The sequence below is a fragment of the Sciurus vulgaris genome, assembly GCF_902686455.1.
Source record: "Sciurus vulgaris genome assembly, chromosome: 2".
Classification (NCBI taxonomy): domain Eukaryota; kingdom Metazoa; phylum Chordata; class Mammalia; order Rodentia; family Sciuridae; genus Sciurus; species Sciurus vulgaris.
In genome coordinates this window covers 130451520-130472320 of record NC_136462.1, presented here as the reverse complement: position 1 = coordinate 130472320, position 20801 = coordinate 130451520, and the positions used below count along the sequence as shown (strand labels likewise).

Here is a 20801-nt window from a genome sequence, read left to right as displayed (position 1 = left end):
CATTATTTCTTGATATTATTTGAGCCTTCTTTCTCTGGTCCTCCCGTTAATTCTCCTCAATACTCCTCCGTGTACCTCTCTGCTCGCCCTCTCCAGGTTCCCAAACTCATATGGTTTTTTGAACAAAAAGTAACATAAACACCCAAGGATAGCCAGTGTTGGTGTCTGAAAATAAAGTGCAGAGTGAATTTCCTACCTAAACTGTTCAAGGAAAGCACAGATTACCTAAATAAATCCATGCACCATCCCTAAGCATTCTTGTTCACTCCCATTCATGAGTTAATATGATTCTAATTTATACTTCTTTTATGGATTTCTTCCCAATCAAATGACCATCTCTGTTTGTATAGCTCACAGTTAAATTAAACTAAACATGACTAAAACTGAATTAATCATTCTTCCACATAAATCTGCTCTCTGTATGCTCCCAAAACTTAAAAAAAAAATTGACATTACTCCAGACTTGTGGATTCCAGATATTTGGCCATAATCCTTGAATCCTCTTTGTCCTTATTTAGCATTTAATCAATCATTGATTTTTTTTGCCAACTTAATTCAAAATATTTCTAACTTTTTCCCATTAATCTCCATTTTCATCCCTTTTTCCCTGGTTAAGGACACAATTATCTCTCACCTGAATTCATAATGAATCTGAACCCATGATGTGATGATATGCCTCTGAACTTAATTCCCCTTAATCTCTTCTCCTATCAGCAACTGTCTTACTAAAAGCAAATGCCCCCTCCCAAATACTTACCATACCTCCACAACATTTGACACCCTTGACAACTTCCTTCAGCTCAAAATGTTTCTATTTTGATTTCCATGATCCAACACTCTCCTGGCTTACTTTTATATCACTCATCCATTTACTCTTAGAAGTCCCTTTGCCAGCCCTTCCTTCACTATTAGACATGGAAATGTATCAGTTTCCCAGAATACAATCATGAACATACTTCTCTTTACTCTTTCTCTCTGGATATAAGTGTAATACTCCATAGGGACCTTATATATAAAGTCTTTATTGCTTTTATCTGAAGACTGTTCTTTCCTCCCTCTTTCCTACTCTTTAAATCTCACCATCAATAATCACCCTATGTTGAAGTCTGAAACCTGAGTGTCCCTTACCCCATTCCTTCATCCCTCAATTAAATCCAACATAATAAAATAGGACAATTATAATACTATGCTGTTATAGAATTGCCAGTATTTTTGAGTAAAATGAGGGTTACTTGAAGAACTATGATATCCGAATATTTGATCTAATAACAAAGATGGCTATTAAGTGACTAATGGGTAGAATATAAGGGGGACTACTGTACACTCCTTAAGGCCAGCTCTGTTTAATTCACTAATATCTTCGAGTTCCTAACACAAGGTTAAGTTCAATAAATTTCTATTAAATAAATATATAAATAAGTAAATTTATACGTCATTATAGTTTGACCTGATGTCCCCCAAAGTCTCATGTGGTCATTAATGAGGTCTGCTCTTCAATGCAGCAATGTTCAGAGGTGGAGCTTTGGGGAAGTGATTGGATCTTGAGGGCTCTGATTTCATTAATAGATGAATCCATTGCTGAGTACAAAGTTGAATGAACTATTGAAAGATGGTGGAAACAAGGAGGAAGTAGGTCATTGGAGGCATGCCCTGGAATGAAATATCTTGTCCCTGATATCCTCTCTCTCTCTCTCTCTCTCTCTCTCTCTCTATGTGTGTGTGTGTATGTGTGTGTGTGTGTGTGTGTGTTTCCCAGCTGCCATAAGCTGAGCAGCTTTCCTCTACTGTGCCCTTCTGCTATGATGTTCTGCCTTGCCTCCAGCCCAAAGCAAAATACAGAAGGGATAAGCCAAAATAAGTCTTTCCCTCTTAAAATTGTTTGTCTTAGAAATTTTGTCACAACAAGAGATAACTGACTACAACAAATATCAACAATAAAAGCTGAAAGATTGTTATATATTAAATAGGTTGCAAATAATGGAGCACAAGATACAATTTAAATATGGGGAAATATGCAGTACAGTTAAGGGTTCTAACTTGGTAGGTGAAACAAAGAATAATGGGGCAAATTAAGATATAAACAAGTATGCTTTAGACATTCTGATTACACATTTATTTCCCACCTTCTTTTTACTATTTTTTCCAGAAAATGTATGGATTCATATGATTCTGTGTGTATTTACACAAGTTTCCCAAACAAAATAAACCACCCTGCTGAGTCTACCTTTCCCCACACCTCTTTCATGCTGTTAATTACTTCTCTTTCCAATTTATACCACACTTCTCTTGGAACATCTAAGTTGTGGTGCACCTGTTTGTGCCTATTTGTCCTCATACTTCTCCTAGGATGGCACTCACTGTACTGAAGTATAATTCTTTTTATTCACTTGTTTCTTTCAACATTGTGAATGCACTGTGACCACAGGACAATGTCTATTCTATTCACTATTTCTTCCCTACCTCCCAACACTGACTGCCTCTGTAACATATTAGATATTCAATATGTATTACAAAAGAGTGCATAAGACAGAATGTGGTCATTAATATAGCAGGGCACTAAAATGACAACTTCAATTCACTCTTGCTAATACCAGATATTCACTTTTACTATATCTTTCATCAATTGATAAAATATCTTGATTTAACAAATGAGGTTTTTCTGTTCGATTTTTTTTTATCACTTGATATTTGAGTTTACCTTTGGGTCACTGACCTTTTTGTGTCACTGTTCCATCTACTTAGCAAGAAGTTGTTTATTTCTAGTATTTGTTCTTTTTTTTTAAATAGATACTGGCTTATTTTGTTGGAATATTTCATGAAAACAATATTGTTTCTGATTTTTTTTTGCATTGTTTATTCTCTTGGACTGATTTCAACTTATCTATACTTTCTAAGCTTTAGGTTCTTTTCTGCATTTGATTTTGTTTTTCTGTAGGAGTGGTAGGTCTTTTCTAATGTTTTGAGATTCTTCACCTGATTAACAAATACTTATTGAGGACATCCATATGCTTACGCTCCAAGTCAAACATCAGGGAAATAGTTAACAGTCCAGATACAATTTTTACTCTTAAGTACTTAACAATACAGGAAGAGAGTGACAAGATGCACTTACTTATAAATGGCATGTGTATTTTGAGGGAGGAGTTTAAACAACTAGCCCTGCAAGCACAGCAAGGAGATCTATGACGTGGTGTTTCTGAATTGGCCAGGTAAGATTCAAGGTAGAGGGAGGCACAGTGAATTTTCAAGCAGAGAAATACTTAAATACATTAGTTCATTTAAAACATCTCTTTCCTCTTTGATACTACTGAAAGTCATTCATTTCCTTCCAAGAAAGCTTAACTTTGATGTCATCATAAGTTATACTAATTTTCCAAAAGTTCTTTCTGCCCTCCATGGCTTTAATAATACAATTCAATTAAAGTGAAATGTGCGGATGAGTGTTCATAAAAAAATGGGTTCCAGTTGGCAGCAAAAGTCACATGTTATAAAGAATTAGCAAACTCTTTCCCAGCCACAGCAGTCTGAGCACTACTACACTGTTATCCTGGCCTGGAACCGAGAATTCACTGACTCTTTCTTGAATCAAACATCCCAGAATCTTAGAAACAAACATTTTACAAAATATTTGGCAAACTCTACAACCTTTTAATTGAGAACCCAGCATGAACATCTAAGGCAGCTATTCCCTCTTCACTCCCCAAGCTGCTGTCTCTGTCAGACCAGGTGTCATGAGTTAAGCTTATTTCACATCTGCAAAGCCTGCTTGTCTGTTTGGCTGTCTCTGAGACAGCACGGTCGAGCAGCTCTACACATGTGCCTTGCTGGAGTCAGCTCCTTGTTTTGCAAAATCCTGTCCTACTGCAAACTTTCTGCTCTCCTAAGGCATGGCCAAAGTGTCTGTGCCAGTGACTTTGTGTGCTTCGCCATGCCTCCCACAGCAAAGAGGATCTTGGTTGCACTTAACTGAGAGTTAAGTACAGAGTTGAGGGAACTGTCTGCCTGGGACCTGAGTTTAACTAAACATTGGACAGAATTTACAGTTGCTGCAAGAAGTCAATTCAGCAGTGACAGAAGTTTAAGGATATTAGAGAAAATTACTGGTATCATGACATAACAGGAATGACAGAGGTGGCACTGCTCCAGAAATGGAATATCTTGGATAGCTCCATAATTTTAAATGAAGGGAGATGGATTTGTTTTGTCTTTGGGTGGTTTTCGGGGAAATAAGATTTCTCAATGATCCTAAAGTTTCTAGGCAGCTGTGATATTCACAATAACTCCCTGCTAGAGGTGATATTAAATCCCTGTCACCCCTACCTGGGTTATTGTGGAAAGTTCCCTAATTTCCATCCTTTACACCCACAGAATAAGCTACTAAACGAGATGGATTTTTATCTCAGCACACGAGACTTTTTAAGCATTTTCAGCACCTGCATCCACCTGCTAAATTATGCCAGTAAGTGTTGGGAATCCAGCTCCAAATCCATTGATCAGTTCTCTCACCCCAAAATTATTCCCTGTTTACTCCTTTTGGATATGAATATGTTCACCTTGTTATTTGCCTTCCCCAGAGAAGGTTCTAGGTTTTATAAAATAGCCTTTTCCACTTTTTTAATTTAAAAGATTTCCAGTCTTATTAAAGACCCTCCTTCAAGCAGGACTGAGTTTCACACTGAGATTTTTATCCAGTCATTGCTCCTCACCCTCCCCATCCCATTCTAGTGTCCCACTGAAGGCCTGCTGAGCCACAAAGTTCCCAACCCCAACCCCACCTCCCTCTTCCAGGTATCGTGTGTCCCTCTCATACCACTCATCAGAGAAGAAGTCTTCATCTCCAACCCTTAGGAAAAATTGTTTCAAATATTGGCTTCACTCCTGAACGGGAATATGACCTGGTTACATCAATTAATCTCTTTGAAATTCACTTTTTAATTTGTACACCCAGAATTTTGTTTTCTCTAAAAGACTGTTACAATTAGTTAGAAAAATAAAATCCTTAGCTTATGGGTTTATATGAGTGTTGGGGGTAGGGGAGAAAGAGGGCAGACTAACATGGAATTAAAAAGTAAATAAGGACAAGAAGGTAGGGAGGAAATTTTAGGCAGGTAGGATAGTTATGGGCTCCAAATTCATTCTATTTTGGTTCAAATCCCAGCTCCTTCTCTGAGTAAGCTTTAAGATCTATGGAAAGTTCATTGCCAATACAATTACTTCCTCCAGTATTGGTGTAATATGTTCCTGCATCTTCAGGTTATTTTTGTGAGGACTGAATAAATGGGTGAAAGTGCAGTAAGAGCTTACCATAATATCCCACACTCTTTAATTGTCCACAAAAGACAGCTGTTAATTTTGATAAAATGTAGAAAATGAAGGTAATTATCCTACATACTTCCAGTTATTTCTGTGTTGTGGTGATGGACAATTTTATTTTTACACTTTTATATATGTGTCAAGGTTTTTTGAAATGAATATGTCATATTTTAAAAAATAAAACTATAATGTTCACACATGTATGTGTACTCATGAGAAGTAATTTTCCATCCTTTAAAGTGAAATAATTATATATGTACATTTTGTACAATGAACTCTTTCCCTCATTCCCACCCATATTTGTTAACAAGTTATTACACTTTTCCAAAAAAATGAGTGTATCACAAGAATCTTTAATGTTTACATTAAAGTTTATTCATGGTAGGGATGTATATGTGTTTAATAAAGTGTGCCAAGTGCCCACATTGAGACCGTTTCAGTTCAAATCAGTTCAGTCCACACTGGATGTTTCCTGTGCCCAGCAAGGTCACACAGAGAAGGCCCTTGACTTTTCTCTTGGTTAGGCCAGCTTTGCTGGTGAGTTCTTCCCAAATCTCCAGGAACAGTCCAATCCAACACACATCATCAGTCCCATATAAAAGAATAAGATGGAAAAATTTTCAATGTATTTCATAAGTTTAGCACGTCTCTGGTACAAAAAATCCAAGAAAGATAGCACAAAAGCAAAAGCACCAACTGAGCTTACTTATAAACAAACATGCATAAGTTCTAAACACTACTCAATAGTACCCAAATGAATACATTGCATTAAAAGGTATAAAAGCACTGTACTGAAAACTTAAAAGTTACACGTGAAATACTGCACTGTAAATCCTGAATACTCTAATGACTGACTCACCCCCACCCTTCCACAGCCCTGGTGAGGGTCAGAAACCATTAATCTGCCTCCAGACCTTGCTAGTCCTCGGAGACACTGCTGCGGGGGCAGTGGGCACTGGGATTAGCCTCCCGCAGAGCTCTGGCCTCCTCCAGAGCTTCTCTGTATCGGGAAGGCCAAGCCTGGGGGTCTTTCTTAAAGACCCTGGCCAGGAACTCCATGATTTGCATCTTGGTGATTTCGCGGCTGGCTCGGGAGCCCCAGAAGAACTCATACTCAGGAGGCTCAACGTAGGGGACACGCTGGTACTTCAGGTAATTCTGCTGGACGAACTCCTCGGTGATAAGCTTTCTCACATCCCCGAAGGTGGAGTGCTTCTTCCAGGGCCTCAGCCCCAGGATGCGCAGCACATTCCAGACAGCGCTCTCTCTGGCACCACGACCCTTCACATAGATGAGGCTCAGGATCATGAGCAGGAGGCCTGTCATGGGCATGCGGTTGCTCAGCGCCACCCTGTCCAGCTCCTCCGGGTTGAGTGCTTTGACCAGCGCAAACTCCATCGTATGGAGACTGGTCAGCCTCAGATGCAGCCCGAAAACTCTGGCAAGGATGAGGCTGGTGCGCCTAAGGATGCTTCTACACCATTTCTTGTAGCTGCCGATGACATCCTTCACCATATCTGGAAACCAGATGATCATCTTCTTCTGGTCCTTGACCAGCACGTACCACATGAGCTCGTGCGCCTTCTGCACCAGCTGAGCAGGGGCTGGCGGCGGTGGGATCGGCTGGACAGGGTCAGGGGGCTGGTGGACGCGGCCCTCCTCTGCGGCCTGTTGCAGGGCCTTTGGGTCGTCCTCTTCGCTCAGGGCGTGGGGCGGCGGCGCGGCCTGCGGGGAGGCCGTCGGGCCTACAGGAGGGCTCTGTGGCCCTACGAGGGTCGCGGCGGGAGAGGCGGGAGAAGGGACCCCCACCGGAACCCCAGGGCTGCCGTGCACCTCAGAGTTGGGGGCCTCCGCTGCAAAGTTGGGGTCGCTCAGGTCCTTACTTTGTTCCGACATGTCTGCGCCGTCTGACAAGGGCAGGGCCTCTGCCTCGGGGAGCTCTTCGAGCCTGCACTCCCTCCGCGGACTCCTGGAGAGGAAGTGCGCGTTGCGGAGAGCGGCGCCTTCCGCAGCGACAGGAGGGGCGGGGCGGGGCGGCGGCAGCACTGGACACTGCGCCTGCGCGTCCGCGCGCCGCGGCTTGGCTGCTAGGGCGGGAGGGGCTGGCGGAGCACCCGACGGCAGGGTCTGTAGAGCAGGGGTGGTAATATTGACCCTAGGTTTCCCATTGCTTGAGGAAGTAGTGAGGAGAGGCGAGGGGAGAAGAAGGCAAGTTTAAGAGAAAGATAGCAACTCAAGTTTCTGAGACAGTGAGGTCTAGTTTTTTGGAAATGCTCACCTGAGTCCACCCAGAATCAAGTTAGACAGACGTGTGTCCCAGACACAGGTATAGGTTCATATGTGAACTTCAGTTTCTTATGAACTAGTAAACTAATTAGAAAGAATAGAAAAAGAAAGAAAAACTAATGTGGGAAGGTCATATAAATGATGGAAAGGAAAGAGAAGGGGTGAAGACAGAATGAAATGAGCTCTCACATGGAAGCCTAGATGTGGAATGCATCACATGTCCAGACCGAGGTGGTAAAGTGAAAAGCAGGGACACCTGCAGAGAATAAAATACACCAGTAGAAGATATGCTTCCTGAGGGCAGAGATCCCTAGTAGCTAGGATGCTGCCTGACACATGGGAGTTTAGTACATGGCTATTGAATACATGAATTCTGCACAGAATATTATGCACTATGACAGACCAATAGGAACAGAGGCAGCACCTCTACCACTTGTCCTTCAGCAGCACCTCTACCACTTGTCCCTTTAAGCATTATTCCTGTACAGAATATCCACAACAATGGGAAAACAGTGATCTAGGATTGTCAGTCTCCTAGGAATGTCAAACACCTGTGCAGCACTTTACGCTGCACTATCTGTAAAATACTTCTTGATGTATATTTTTGAGTATATCTAATTTTCTGTCAGAAAGGCATCATTCTTGTTTATTAGGTGAATCATAAATGATTTAATCTGGTAGTAAAACAATGTGAATGTCAAAAAAAGAGAAATCTTCATATTGAAATAACAAAATGGAAAGAGAGTTGGGGTTGGGGAGAGAGGGAGAAACAGTCGGGATTGTTCAAGGAAGTGTGGGCTCTGTGAGGAAGATATCTGAGATTGGAATGTTGAGAAATACCAATAAAAATTCTTGCAGTCTCTCCCTATCAAATCAGTCTTCATAAAACAAGGACAAATACAGAATGTAGTTAAAGAAACCCCATATCAATCCATGTGATATTTGACAACATCACTGGAGTGTTTGTTAAAACATTTGTACTTGACACATAATAATTATACACATTTTTGGAGAATGGTGTATTTTGATATATGTATACAGGTGTGATGATCAAATTAGAGTAGTTAAGCATTTCCATCACATCAAACATTTATTATTTTTCTGTTAGAAATATTTAAAATACTCTTTTCTAGCTATTTTAAAATATACAACAAATTATTAACTACAGTCATCCTACCATGCTATAGAACACTAGAACATACTCCTACTAACTGTATTATTGTACAAAATAAAGATTGCTGATGAACAATCTCTTGTTATTCCCCTCCCCCTATTCTTCCCACTCTCTTGTAGTCAGTATTTTACTTTCTAATTCTATAAAATCCATGTAGTTTCTACATATGAGTGAGATCACAAAGTGTTTGTCTTTTTATGCCTGGCTTTTTTCATTTAACATAATGTCCTTAGGCTCACTCATTGTGTAGGAAATAACAGAATTCTGTTCTTTATATTGCTGAATACTATTCCATATATACATATATCACAGTTTCTTTATCCATTCTTTGATGAACAGTTGATTCATTTTTTAAAATTAATAGACCTTGACTTTTCCACTTCCATTGAGTTGATTTGATTTCATTTTAGTTTTCTGTTAAGATTCATTAAGGTAAAGATTAATAATCCTGTAGCACAACTTGTATGATAATGTCTTTTTATCTGTTTTTCCAGGACCTCCCCCCCCTTTCTGTGATTATTTCTGCTACCTCCTTTATACGTTCATGTGGAAACTTTTCCCAGGAGTCTCTTTGTCCATGACTAGTCCTATGTTGGAACGACACACAAATCTTTACAATGATTTTTTTAAAATAGGACCCATGGATAATATCTCAATATCTCTCTCAGATGACCAAAGGTATGAGGTGCTACATATGGGTGACCCTGTTACCTCAGTATGGAAAAACAGATCTACAATGAACAAAGATAAAACCATCCTCCTACAGATCATAAATGAAGAAAAAGGGATCATCACTGAAGCCTCTGGAACCTTGGATCCTGAAACTGATCAGCATCTGTGTCTGAGTTTATATGATCTGTAAGACCTTCTTGGGTTTCCTCAGGTTCAAAACTTCTTAAATAACTATCTTGAGTCTGATTATTTTTCCTTGAAACAGAAAATATTTAAAACATTGTCTTGGTATTTCTAAAGACCTCATTTGTTTTTATCCCTTACTGAACATAAAATTCATTTGTGTTCCATATGCATGCTATACCCAAACACGAAGATCCTTATACAATATTTTTACTACAGCTGCCTTTTGACTGTGATCCATCACATGAGCTCAGATTTGGAATTTCCCACTTGTGATGTCATGTCAGTGCTCAAGAAGTTTTGGCTTTTGGAGTATTTGGGATTTCATTTTTGGACAATAGATGCTCAACTTCATCCTGTTTCTCATTTCTTGCTTAATTTTTCCTCCAGTAAGTTGATTTTGAAGTGTTTTCTGTGCTGTTTCACTGTTTGAGTTTGTATGCATGTGTCAACTATTGAAGGACCTTTCCAACACCAGTCCTTGTATCCTATTGTGTACTGCAGAGCTGACCTAGCTAAATTTCTACCCTTCCCTATCCTTGCTTATCTTTGAGGATAGATGTCAGAAGTCCAGAAGTTCCTCTTCAGGTGAGCCAGCCAGAACCAGTTGAATCTAATATAGCGTCTAGAGACATAGCCAGACAACCTTTTACTTCTTTTATAATCCCATCTGCAGGCTAAACAGTATAACACAATACCATGGCAGTCGGTAATTGTCATGAGGAAGTCCTACATGAAAGAACCATTCAGGGAACAAAAAAAGGTGGCAGCCACATTCATGGAAAATCACTCATTCTCTGAAAAGCGGTGAATATCACTCCCCCTTGTTATCCTATCCCTTCTCCTCATTTCTTTTACTCTCTGTAAATAACCTCCTGACCCCTAAGGGTCAAGAGGCTGATCTGCGAATACTTCTTCCTGCTTCTTCTATACTTGGCCAAGAATAAAGCTTCCTTCACTCTCAATCAGTGCTTAGTCTTCTTGTTCATTTTACAATCTAAAGAGAGTAAAAGGACCCAGTTGGGGGCAAAAATTTTGTAACACTCTTTCCAACAGGACTATTTGGTTTTCCAGTTCACCAGGATAATTACCTGATTTCATTCAGATTTCTCTCTAGTTGAATTTATTTCCCTTTTTTTCATTTTCATCCTTCCCTTCTTCTCCACTTCTTCCATCCCCACTCCCCACACCACTTCTTGGATCGATTAAAATCTTTCACTTTCTTTGAGCACATTTTACAAGTGTGTCAGTTATATTCCTTTTTAAAAGCATGTCTCTTGAACAGACATTGTCCTCATGATTCTAAAACATAATCATGATTTCTTACATTTTTATCGCCATCAATTTTCTTTTCCTTTATTCCATTTGGATATGTGTTATTTTCCAACTATTTGTATGAGTGGTTTGGTTCATTTAAAATATTTTTAATAATTAAAATGTTTGAACCAACTACTTAAATCTCAGTTCAACTTTGGCCAGGGGCTGTATTTTTTTTTTTTTACCTGCAATGTTATTTAAGTTATAATTGCTTTAACCCTTGTGTCTAGGTGAGTTCTTCAGTGTTAGAGTGCTTTGCCTAGCATGCACGAAGCCTTGGATTTGGACCCCAGAACTACATAAAAAAAAATTATATCAAATTTCACCTTTCTAGATTTAATGGATTCATGAAATTAAATGACAAATTTTACAACTGTGAAAGTGAGCTCCTATTGAAGTAGGATATCAGAACACCAGCCAGAGAGCTGCTTGGGGTCCAGTTGCCACCTGGGATGAACCTCATAGTTGAGTATCTACCTAAGCCTCACTATGGTGAAGTTTCCAGTCTGAAGGCAGACCCTTCCTCTACTGCAGCTCGCATCACACCTCTCTTCTCACAAGAGGGTTGTTTAATACCGTAGCAGGGCCTTCAGATTAGTACCACATAGGGGCATTACACTTGGAGGGTTTGAAGCCTCGGAACTGATGCTCAAGCTTGAAACCAAGCACAAGGTAAATTGTGGAGCTGATCACCTTTGAAGCCCAAATGCATACATGATAAAGTGATAACATCTTCTTCTCAGGGAAAGTCCCAAGGGAAAAACCTCAGTCTCCCACCAAGAAGAGAGGTAATAGGAGGATAGCTCAGGTGGGTGGTGTGATCTGGCAAAAGAGAGCTCAGTGTAGCCTTTAAATTAAGAAAGCACACGTGTACACATGTCATGAGAGTGGTCAGTAGCTTGATAGCTATCTAATAAGAGCCATAAGCCAAAAGAGTAATATGACAGGGACTACAGTAAAGAGGAGCAAGTCAGAGCTTATATGGCATCAACAATTGCTTTAACTCAAAAGGGTGAGATTTGGGACTAGAACTTTAACAATGTACTGGGGATAAGTTAGGCTTGCTGAGTATCTTCAGGGTGGGACCTTTTGGCTGTGCAATAAGTCCTCTCAGGTAAAGGGGTGTAGAAGCAAAAGTGTGAAGCTGACAATAATAGCTCCTGAAGGAAACTCAGGAAGGGTTATTCATTGAGTCAAGGTTCTGTAAATAGGAGTTCTGTGGGTACAGAAAGTATACAAAGAAGTTTTAACTTAAAATATTCTGGAGCAGACAGTTTTTCTGGTGTGTTACTTCAAACTCTGTAATGTGGAACAGATTACACAGCTGTGGAATAGGCTGTTCTTGGCAGACTCAGGAATAGGAGGAGAGGCCTGTCCTGGCATTGGTTTCCATAGCGAACAGAGGAAGGGGGGGGGGTTATCCCAGAGTCTCCTGTGGACGGTGCGCATGCTCACAGTGCAGGGGCCCAGGGCCCCTGAATGAAATGTGAATCCTTCTGGCTCTTTCCTGTCCACATAAGCAGTAACCTTCACCTTGGAGCCCCCAAATGGGCCCCAGATGCTTTTTCAGGCCAAGGAACTGAAACAGAGAACTCACTTTAATATGTTCAGCAAATATTATTGCACAATATCTGTCATGTGCTTGAAAGATTTGCATTTTAGAAAACTAGCTCAGTCTAAGGGAGAAACCAATGGCACTGACTGTGTTTAGTGAGGCCTCTTTCTGCTAGAAAAGAAAACCTGTCAAGGACAGGCAGCACTGCTTTCCACAGTGGAAGGCAGCGGGGGAGGGGCTCTACCCTGAGTCCTCATGCCCTACAGCCTCTCTAGGGAGACATTGCTCGTGCTTGTCCATCTGAGGCCCATCACTATAATGGAAGGTTTTATAGTCCAGTTCAGATTCACTAAGCTTCCTGCCAGCACTCAGAGAGTGAGAAGGCCCATGATATCTTCTAAAAGGTCACCTGGACATCAAGTTAAGACTGGAATTGGTGAACAATCAGAGCAATAAAGACCAATTAGGAGTCCTTTCAAAGGAGTCCATGTAAGAAACATGGCTTGTTTCTTACAAAACATGGCTTGTTTCCTCGTTTTGCAACTATCTATTAAATGCCATACTTTGGGCATTATCCCTGGAGATAAGTGAGAAGTAACATCATCCTTTTTAGGGGGAGGGAAGTGGCCTAGGAAAAGAGCCACATGAAAACAAATCAAGTAATCATAACTTGTGATGCATATTGGAAAGGAATTATGATTCTGCCATAGTATGGAACAGAGGGAACCCATGTTCAAGAGGGATGCCAAGGAAGATGAAAGTGAAAAAGAAAGATGAGGAGAGGGTGTGAATAGTAGAGACAACAACGATTCTGTCTCAGAGGTGGCTGTGACTGAGCAGGGCAGTAGAGTCAGAACGTGCACATGCCATTTTTTGAAGCTATGTGGAGAGAAAAGATAAAATTCAAGGGAAGATGGAGTAGATAGCTCTGCAGAAATTAAGATAGATAGGTCTCAGGCAAAAGAATAGGTCTGAAAAAAAGTTTGAGAGGTAAAATAGGTAATTGACACAACTGGGAAAGTGTTCAGGGCAAGGTTCTCCAAAGGGACCAGTCATGACATGTGAATGGGAAAATGTTTTAATTGTTTAAGCGTGTAATACACACCCAGAGCTTGCCTTCTTTCTCCCTCACTCGCATAAATGCCCTCCAGACACGGAAGATCCAGAAGAAAAGGAAAAAAATGAAAAAAAATTAAAAAAACCTTCCCCACACATGGCCTAAAACCCTTTTATGGACAACCAGGGCCCCAGATGAGGACAACCGAAAATAACAAGCAGGAGAGCAGTGAAGAAAGATGGGCATGCCAACAGGCCCAGGTAATTTAAGCCTCGTTCCAAACTATCATATGACTTCCTTACTGGATCTATTTCTGGGACATATTAAAATAGATTGCCTCATCTTAAACAATCTTCTCTAAAATAAATTCTATTCAAATAGACTTTGGATTCAAGTCTGTGGCATGTCATGGTTTTACACATTTCTGGATTTAATTTGCTAATATTTTGTTGAGTGTTCTCATATACACACTCATTATACATGTTCATCCATAGTTGGCTCCTTTTATAATGCCTTTTGTAGTATTTCCTGTTGTCCTTTTAATGATTAATTCATCTGTGATACACAGTTTTGACTTCTTCACTTGTGTGGAAAATACACACACACACACACACACACACACACACACATACACACACATGCCTACATCTATAACTCCAGACACCTTATAGATTCCTAGAAGAGCTGACAAATTTCTTTTCAAATCTCAAATCTTTTGAATGTGTCTTTTTCTCCCGTCATCCCCTTAAAAGCTGATCTTTAGTGTACTTCTGTCTTAAGACCTTTTCTCTTCCCACCATATATTCTCTCTGGGTAGTGTTATCTCCCAGAGTATTAATTTTACATTTCCAAACCAATGAGTTCCAAATGTATTAGTCCCTTTTATGGTCTAAACTGGACATCAAACTAAGGGACATCTTCACATTATGTCATTTAGCTTTTAATTTGACATTTTACTCTACTTCCTAATATTCCCTTCGACTCTTCTGTTTCCTGCATATTCACTATCTCTTGGTACATGACATGTACCTAGTTTCCCAAGGAAAAAATGAGAATTACATCAATTCTCCTTTTCCCTTCATATTCAATTAGCCCCACAATACCTCCTACATACTTCATACTGGCTAGCATACCTCTCAACATACCTCTAACTCCACTGCTCTTTTTCACCTGGATTATCACAGTGAGCTACCTATGCCTCTTCTCACGCTTATTTATTCACCTGAAATTTGTTCTCCACAATGAAACCAATACATTTTCTGAAACCAAAACCTCCTCCTCATATTAATTTACTAAGACTTCCACAACAAAATTACCACAGACTGAGTGCCTTCAAACAACATGAATTTATTCTCTCATAGTTATGTCCATTGGAATTCTGAAGTTGGTGTGGTCATGATCCTATCAAATGCTTTGAGGGCTAACTGTCTTTTTGCATCTCCAAATGTTGGTGGCTCTTGACACTTCTTATTTTGTGACAGAATTATTCTCATCTCTATCCGTTTTCACATGGCCATCTCTCTATTCTTCTCAGTTTCCTTGATCGCCTCTTTCCTATGGGGACTGCAGTCAATAGATTTAGGGCCACCCTAAATACAGTATATTCTCATCCTGAGGTACTTCACTTAATCACATTTGTGAAGACACTGTTCCAGGGATTAGGGCCCAAATATCTCTTAAGGTGGGGGTATTTTTAGCCTAACCAGAAGCCCAATATGTTAAACAAATTGTTAATCCAGATATTTTGTTAGATTGAGAAGTAAAGAATAACCTGGATTTTAAAAAATTCAAGGGAGAATGAACTCTAACAATTTTTTTCTCCTTTCATAAGGTTATTTCTCTGGAGGATAAATCAAGGCTATTTTAACAAGTTGTAGCATATGCCCAGGTTTAAGGAACTGTGCAGTCTTTCACATTGAGAGAAAATGAAACTGGCAAGGGCTACTAGCTAAAGTCCAAGTACAGCTTTCTCTTAATGCCTAGGCAGCTTGCACAGCACAGTCATATTGTCCCACAGCAGACCATTCTCAAGAAGGATGCCCACTTCAATAACATTAGGTCTAAGTAGATATTTTTCTAGAAATCTCATGGAAAATAGCTTTGAGTCCCACTCATTCATTGATAAATTTGGATCATACTTTCAGATAGTAGTTTCTGAAACAAGAAATATTCATCAGTCTTATCCACTAATAAATTAGGATCATACATTCAGGTACTAGGTTTTGAAATAAAGAATACTCATTAGTTGTATAAAGAGGATCCATCTTCAACACATACACCAGAGTCCTTATTTCAGAGAATGGCTGCTTCCACCTTCTCACATTAATTGCTAAGAAATAATTTTTATAATTATACAATTACACAAAGTTATGCAAAATATTATTTTTATGTAGTAGCCTTACCTGGCCCCCTTTCATTAATGAACCAATTGAAGAGACTGATCAGTACCATTCTGCTTTAGGTTTATTTCATTGCCTCTACTCCATTTCAACCTTACTGGATGTACTGTAATTCAGTTATGGCAGTAATCACTCAGATTCAGCACAGATCTCACAATTTCAAGGTCATAGTTTCCAATAGGAAGGTCTTTGTATCAGATGCCCATAACACTTTAGAGATACCCAGGGCAACTATACTTTTGACTATGTGTATATTTGGAGTTTACAACAACTCCTTCAGGTTCAATAATTTGCTAAATGATTTTCTAGCATGACTCATAGAACTTACAGCAAATTTTATGCCTAGAATTACAGTTTTCTAATGAAGGCTATACATAGTGTGAATCCTGTGAGGGGGCAAGGCTTCCATGAACTCTGTCTGTCAATCAGGACATATTGCACTCCCACTGAATCCATCTATTCACAAATGAGGAAGTATCAGTTATCTACATTTTGGGGGCTACATAATTTAGGCATGATTACTTTGATCATTGACCAACCCAAATGAAGTTTGTGCAGTTGGAAATCCCATTACTCCAATTCCCTGCTAGACCTTCCTAGTAATGTGCTCCCATTCTTAAGCTATCAACTAGTTACCATAAGTCATCTCATTAGTGTAATGAAGATACTCCTATAAATCAAGAAATTACAAGGGTTTCTGTAGTTACAACAATATGAGACAAATTCTTAATTATACAACCACCTCTAATCGAAAACTTACTTAATCGTCACCCCCTTTTTGGCATTCTATTTTTGTATATTTGATGTCTACCACAGCCTTCTTTGGACTGAAATCTCTACCTTCCAGGAAAAGTCGAGAATGCCCTACTCTCATAGAGGACAGGAGTTTAGAACCACAGGTATCCTGTCAGGACATTGAAACTCTGCTCATTCATTGGGGATCAGAGAGTGAATAGACAGAAAGCATTTAATATGTGCCATTGAAAACCTTGACATTCCCATATCTTATTTATCCATAACTGTCATTCCACACATGTAAAGCTCCATAGCTGATTTTTAACAGTTTCATTGTAGTATAATTGATACATGATAAACTGCACACATTTGAAGTGCACAGGTTGACAATTTTTGATACATATATCTGTGAATCCATCACCACAATCAAGATAATGAATAGGTACACCACCTCCTCAATTTTCCTTATGCCCTTTTCTTATTGCTCCCCACCCACTCACTTTTGCCTACTCATTTAACTAATGATCGGCCTTCTGACACAATAGGGTAGTCTGCACATTTTAGAATTGTGTATAAATGGAGTCATGCAGTATTTAAACTTGTAAAAGCTGCCTCTCGCTCAAAGCATAGTTATTTTGATTCTTCCATGTTATGATATATACTGAGAGTTTATACTCATTTTAGTATTGAGCAGCATTCCATTGTTTGAATGTCACCATTTTTTTTCATTTGTTTGTTTGTTTTACCATTTATCTACTGATAACATTTCAATTTGTTTTCAGTTTGGAGCCATCAGAAATGAAATTGTGATGAATACTTATATAGAAGACTTCGTATAGACAGACCTAAGTTTTCTCACTACTTCTTAGAAACTGGATAATTGGATCATATAGTAGCTGAATGTGTAACTTTTAAAGAAATTGACAAACCTTTTTAAAGTTGTGATATTTCATACTAGCAGCACATGAGGGATTCAGTTTCTCCTGGTCCTTGAAAACACTGGGTATAGTCAATCTCTTTAAGGTTTAGCTATTCTAATATGAGTGTACTGGTATCTTATTGTAGTTAAATTGCATTCACCAAAAAAATGAAAAAGAAAAAAAAATGTGTTTACCTAATGGCTAATAATATTGAGCATCTTTTGTGTTCTTTGTCATTTGTATACCATCCTTGGTGAATTATGCTTTGCAAATACTTTATACCAGTTGTGGCCTTTTCATTTTCTTAACAGTGTTTTTGTTTGTTTTTGTTGTTGCTGTTTTGACTGGAGATTGAACACAGGGATACTTTCCTACTAAGCTAGATTCACAGTATTTTTTATTTCTTCGTTTGAGAGAGCATCTTGTTAAGTTGAAGAGGCTGGTCCTGAACTTACATTTCTCCTGCCTTAGTCTCCTGGATTGCTGAGATTATAGGCATGCTCCATTGCACCCAGCTAATAGTATCCTTTGAGAAGCATGTTTTTTTTTATTTTATCTTATATTATTTTATTTTCGTTATCAGGAATTGAACCCAGGGGCATTTAATCACTGAACCACATCCTCATCCCTTTTTAAATTTTTTTTTTTTTTATTTAGAGAGAGAGTCTTTTTAAATTGTTTAGGGCCTCACTAAATCGCTGAGGCAACTTTGATCTCAAAATCCTCCTGTCTCATTCTGATCCACTGGGATTATGGGTGTGCACCACCATGCTCCACATGTTTTTATCTTTATAAAATGTTGTTGAGCAACTGCCCTTTAATGGATTTTATGTCCTGATCCTATCACTAATAAATATTTTCCTAATATAAGGTATTAACGTTATTTTTTTACTGTTTTCCTTCAGAAATCTTATAGTTTTACTGTCAATATTTGTGTACATTAATAATATAAATGATAAATTGTATAATTGTCTTTCTAAACTTCTCCCAGCAAGGTTTTACAATTTTCAGCATATGTCTTTTACAGCATTCATCAGATTTATCCCCTTTTACTTCCCTTTTCATTTTAAATGGTTTTATTTCAATTTCTGATTAAAATTTTAAGCATATATATATACATATGTACACATAAAGGATGTATAAATTATAAATCACTTGTGTATTTTATACTGGTAATAACCTGTAATAGTACATACCATATATATTATATGCTGGTAGAAATGTATTTGGTGTGTCTAACCTACAAAATATCACAGGTTAGCAACATTGTAGCATATCAGCTGATTATATTTATTAAACTGTGAGCTGTGTAGTTAAATGTGAGCTGTGGATTTCTGCCACAGATCAGCATCATAAGAGAATATCACAACACCTAATAGTTTCCACAGAATGCATATCACTTTCACTCCATGTTACAACAGGAAAATTATAAATAAAACAACCATAGGTTGTAGATGAACTGTATATATACATATCTGGTGTATTACTGAATAGTTTGTGTGCATGTTTCTGTGTCAGTGTGTATCTTGATATGTCTATGACTGTGTGCCTGTGTCTTCATGTCTGTGTGTGTGTGTGTGTGTGTGTGGTATGTGTGAATATGTGTCTGTGTTTTTGTCTCTGTGTCTTTGTATGGCTCCAGGTACATGTGTCTATGTCAATGTGTCCATATCTGTGTCTGTGTGTGTGTGTTGGGTCTGTATGCGGGTCTGTGTTAGCACATGTTTCTCTGTGTGTCTCTTTGTATGTTAGTGTCTTTGTATTTCTCATTGTGTATCTGTGTCTGTGTGTGTTTCTGTGTATTGGTATCTGTACGTGTTTATGTGCATGCATGTGTCTATGTCAATGTCTGTGTCATTGTGTGCATGTGTGTGTGTGTCTGTGTGTGTGCACGCTCTCCTTTTGCATCTGTATGCCTATGTCTGTGTGCTTTTGTATGGGTTTCGTGTGTCTCTGTGTATGTTTAAGTGTCTGTGTCTGTGCATCCATGTCTTCGTGTCTGTTTCTGGCTATGTGTGCCTGGGTCCTTGTGTGTGTGTGTGTGTGTGTGTGTGTGTGTGTGTGTGTGCGTGTGCGCATCTGTGTGTCTCTATGACATTGTGTCTATGTATGTGTTTGTACTTGTTTGTATTGTTCTGTGTGTCCATGTGTATATATCTTTTTATGTGTGTCTGTGTATCTGTGAGTCTGTGTCTATTCTTCTATGTCTTCGTATGTGTCTCTATTTATGCTTGTGTATGTTTTTGTATGTCTGTGTCAGTGTGTCTTTGTGTCAGTGTCTGTATCTATGTGTCTGCATCTGTGTATGTGTCTGTGTTCATGTGTTTTTCTGTGTGTGTCTCTTTGTGAGACTGTTTCATCTGTGTGTGTTGGTGTGTTTATTTCTGTGTGTCTGGGTTTCTGGGTATCTCTGTATGTTTCTGTATGTCATATCTATATCTCCATCTCCATGTATCTGCTATGTCTGTGTGTCTGTGTGTCTGTATGTCTGTGTCTATATTGATCCATGTCTATATTGGTGTGAGGGGGAGTTGGGTGTCTGTGCATGTGTTCTAAGTCTATGTGAATCTGTGTTTTCAGGTCTTTGTGTGTGTGTGTGTGTGTGTGTTGGTTTCTATGTGTCTGTGTATGTCATTGTCTCTGGGTGTATCTGTGATTGCATATCTGTGTCAGCATGTATGTCCATTTCTGTATGTGTGTCTGCCTGTGTGTGTGGGTGTCTGTGTCTGTGAGTTCATGCATTTATGTGTGTGTCAATGTGTGTCTTTGTCTCTGTAACTGTGTGTTTGTGTGCCATGTGTCTGTTACTGTGTGTCTGTATGTGTGCATCTTTTTTGGTGTGTCTGTGTGTTGATGTGTGCTTGTGTCTCTGTTCTTGGATCTGTGTTTGTGTTTGTGTGTGTTTTCCTCTGTGTCTATATTTGTGTCTATGTCTGTGTTTCTGTGTGTTCATCTGTATGTCTGTGTGTCTCTGAGTGTGTCTGTGTTTCTGTGTTTTTATGTTTATGTGTGCCTGTGTATCTGTTGATATGAGTCTCAATATCACTGTGTCATTATGTCTGTGTGTTTGTATCTATTTCTATGTGCCTTTGAGTCTTGGGTCAAAGTGTCTGTTTTGGTGTGTTCTTATGTGTATGTGTGTTCATGTGTGTCTGTGTCTGTGTATTGGCTTTTCTGTGTCTGTTTCTGG

General features: G+C 39.0%; 1 protein-coding gene across 1 annotated transcript; it reads right to left on the bottom strand.

The window, feature by feature from the left end:
- Positions 1–5646: 5646 nt before the first annotated feature.
- NDN (necdin, MAGE family member) lies at positions 5647–7326 on the bottom strand. The gene has a single exon (XM_079129393.1). It carries the CDS (start codon positions 7207–7209, stop codon positions 6232–6234), a length of 978 nt encoding a protein of 325 aa, XP_078985519.1. The 5' UTR covers positions 7210–7326; the 3' UTR covers positions 5647–6231.
- Between the last annotated feature and the right edge of the window lie 13475 nt (positions 7327–20801).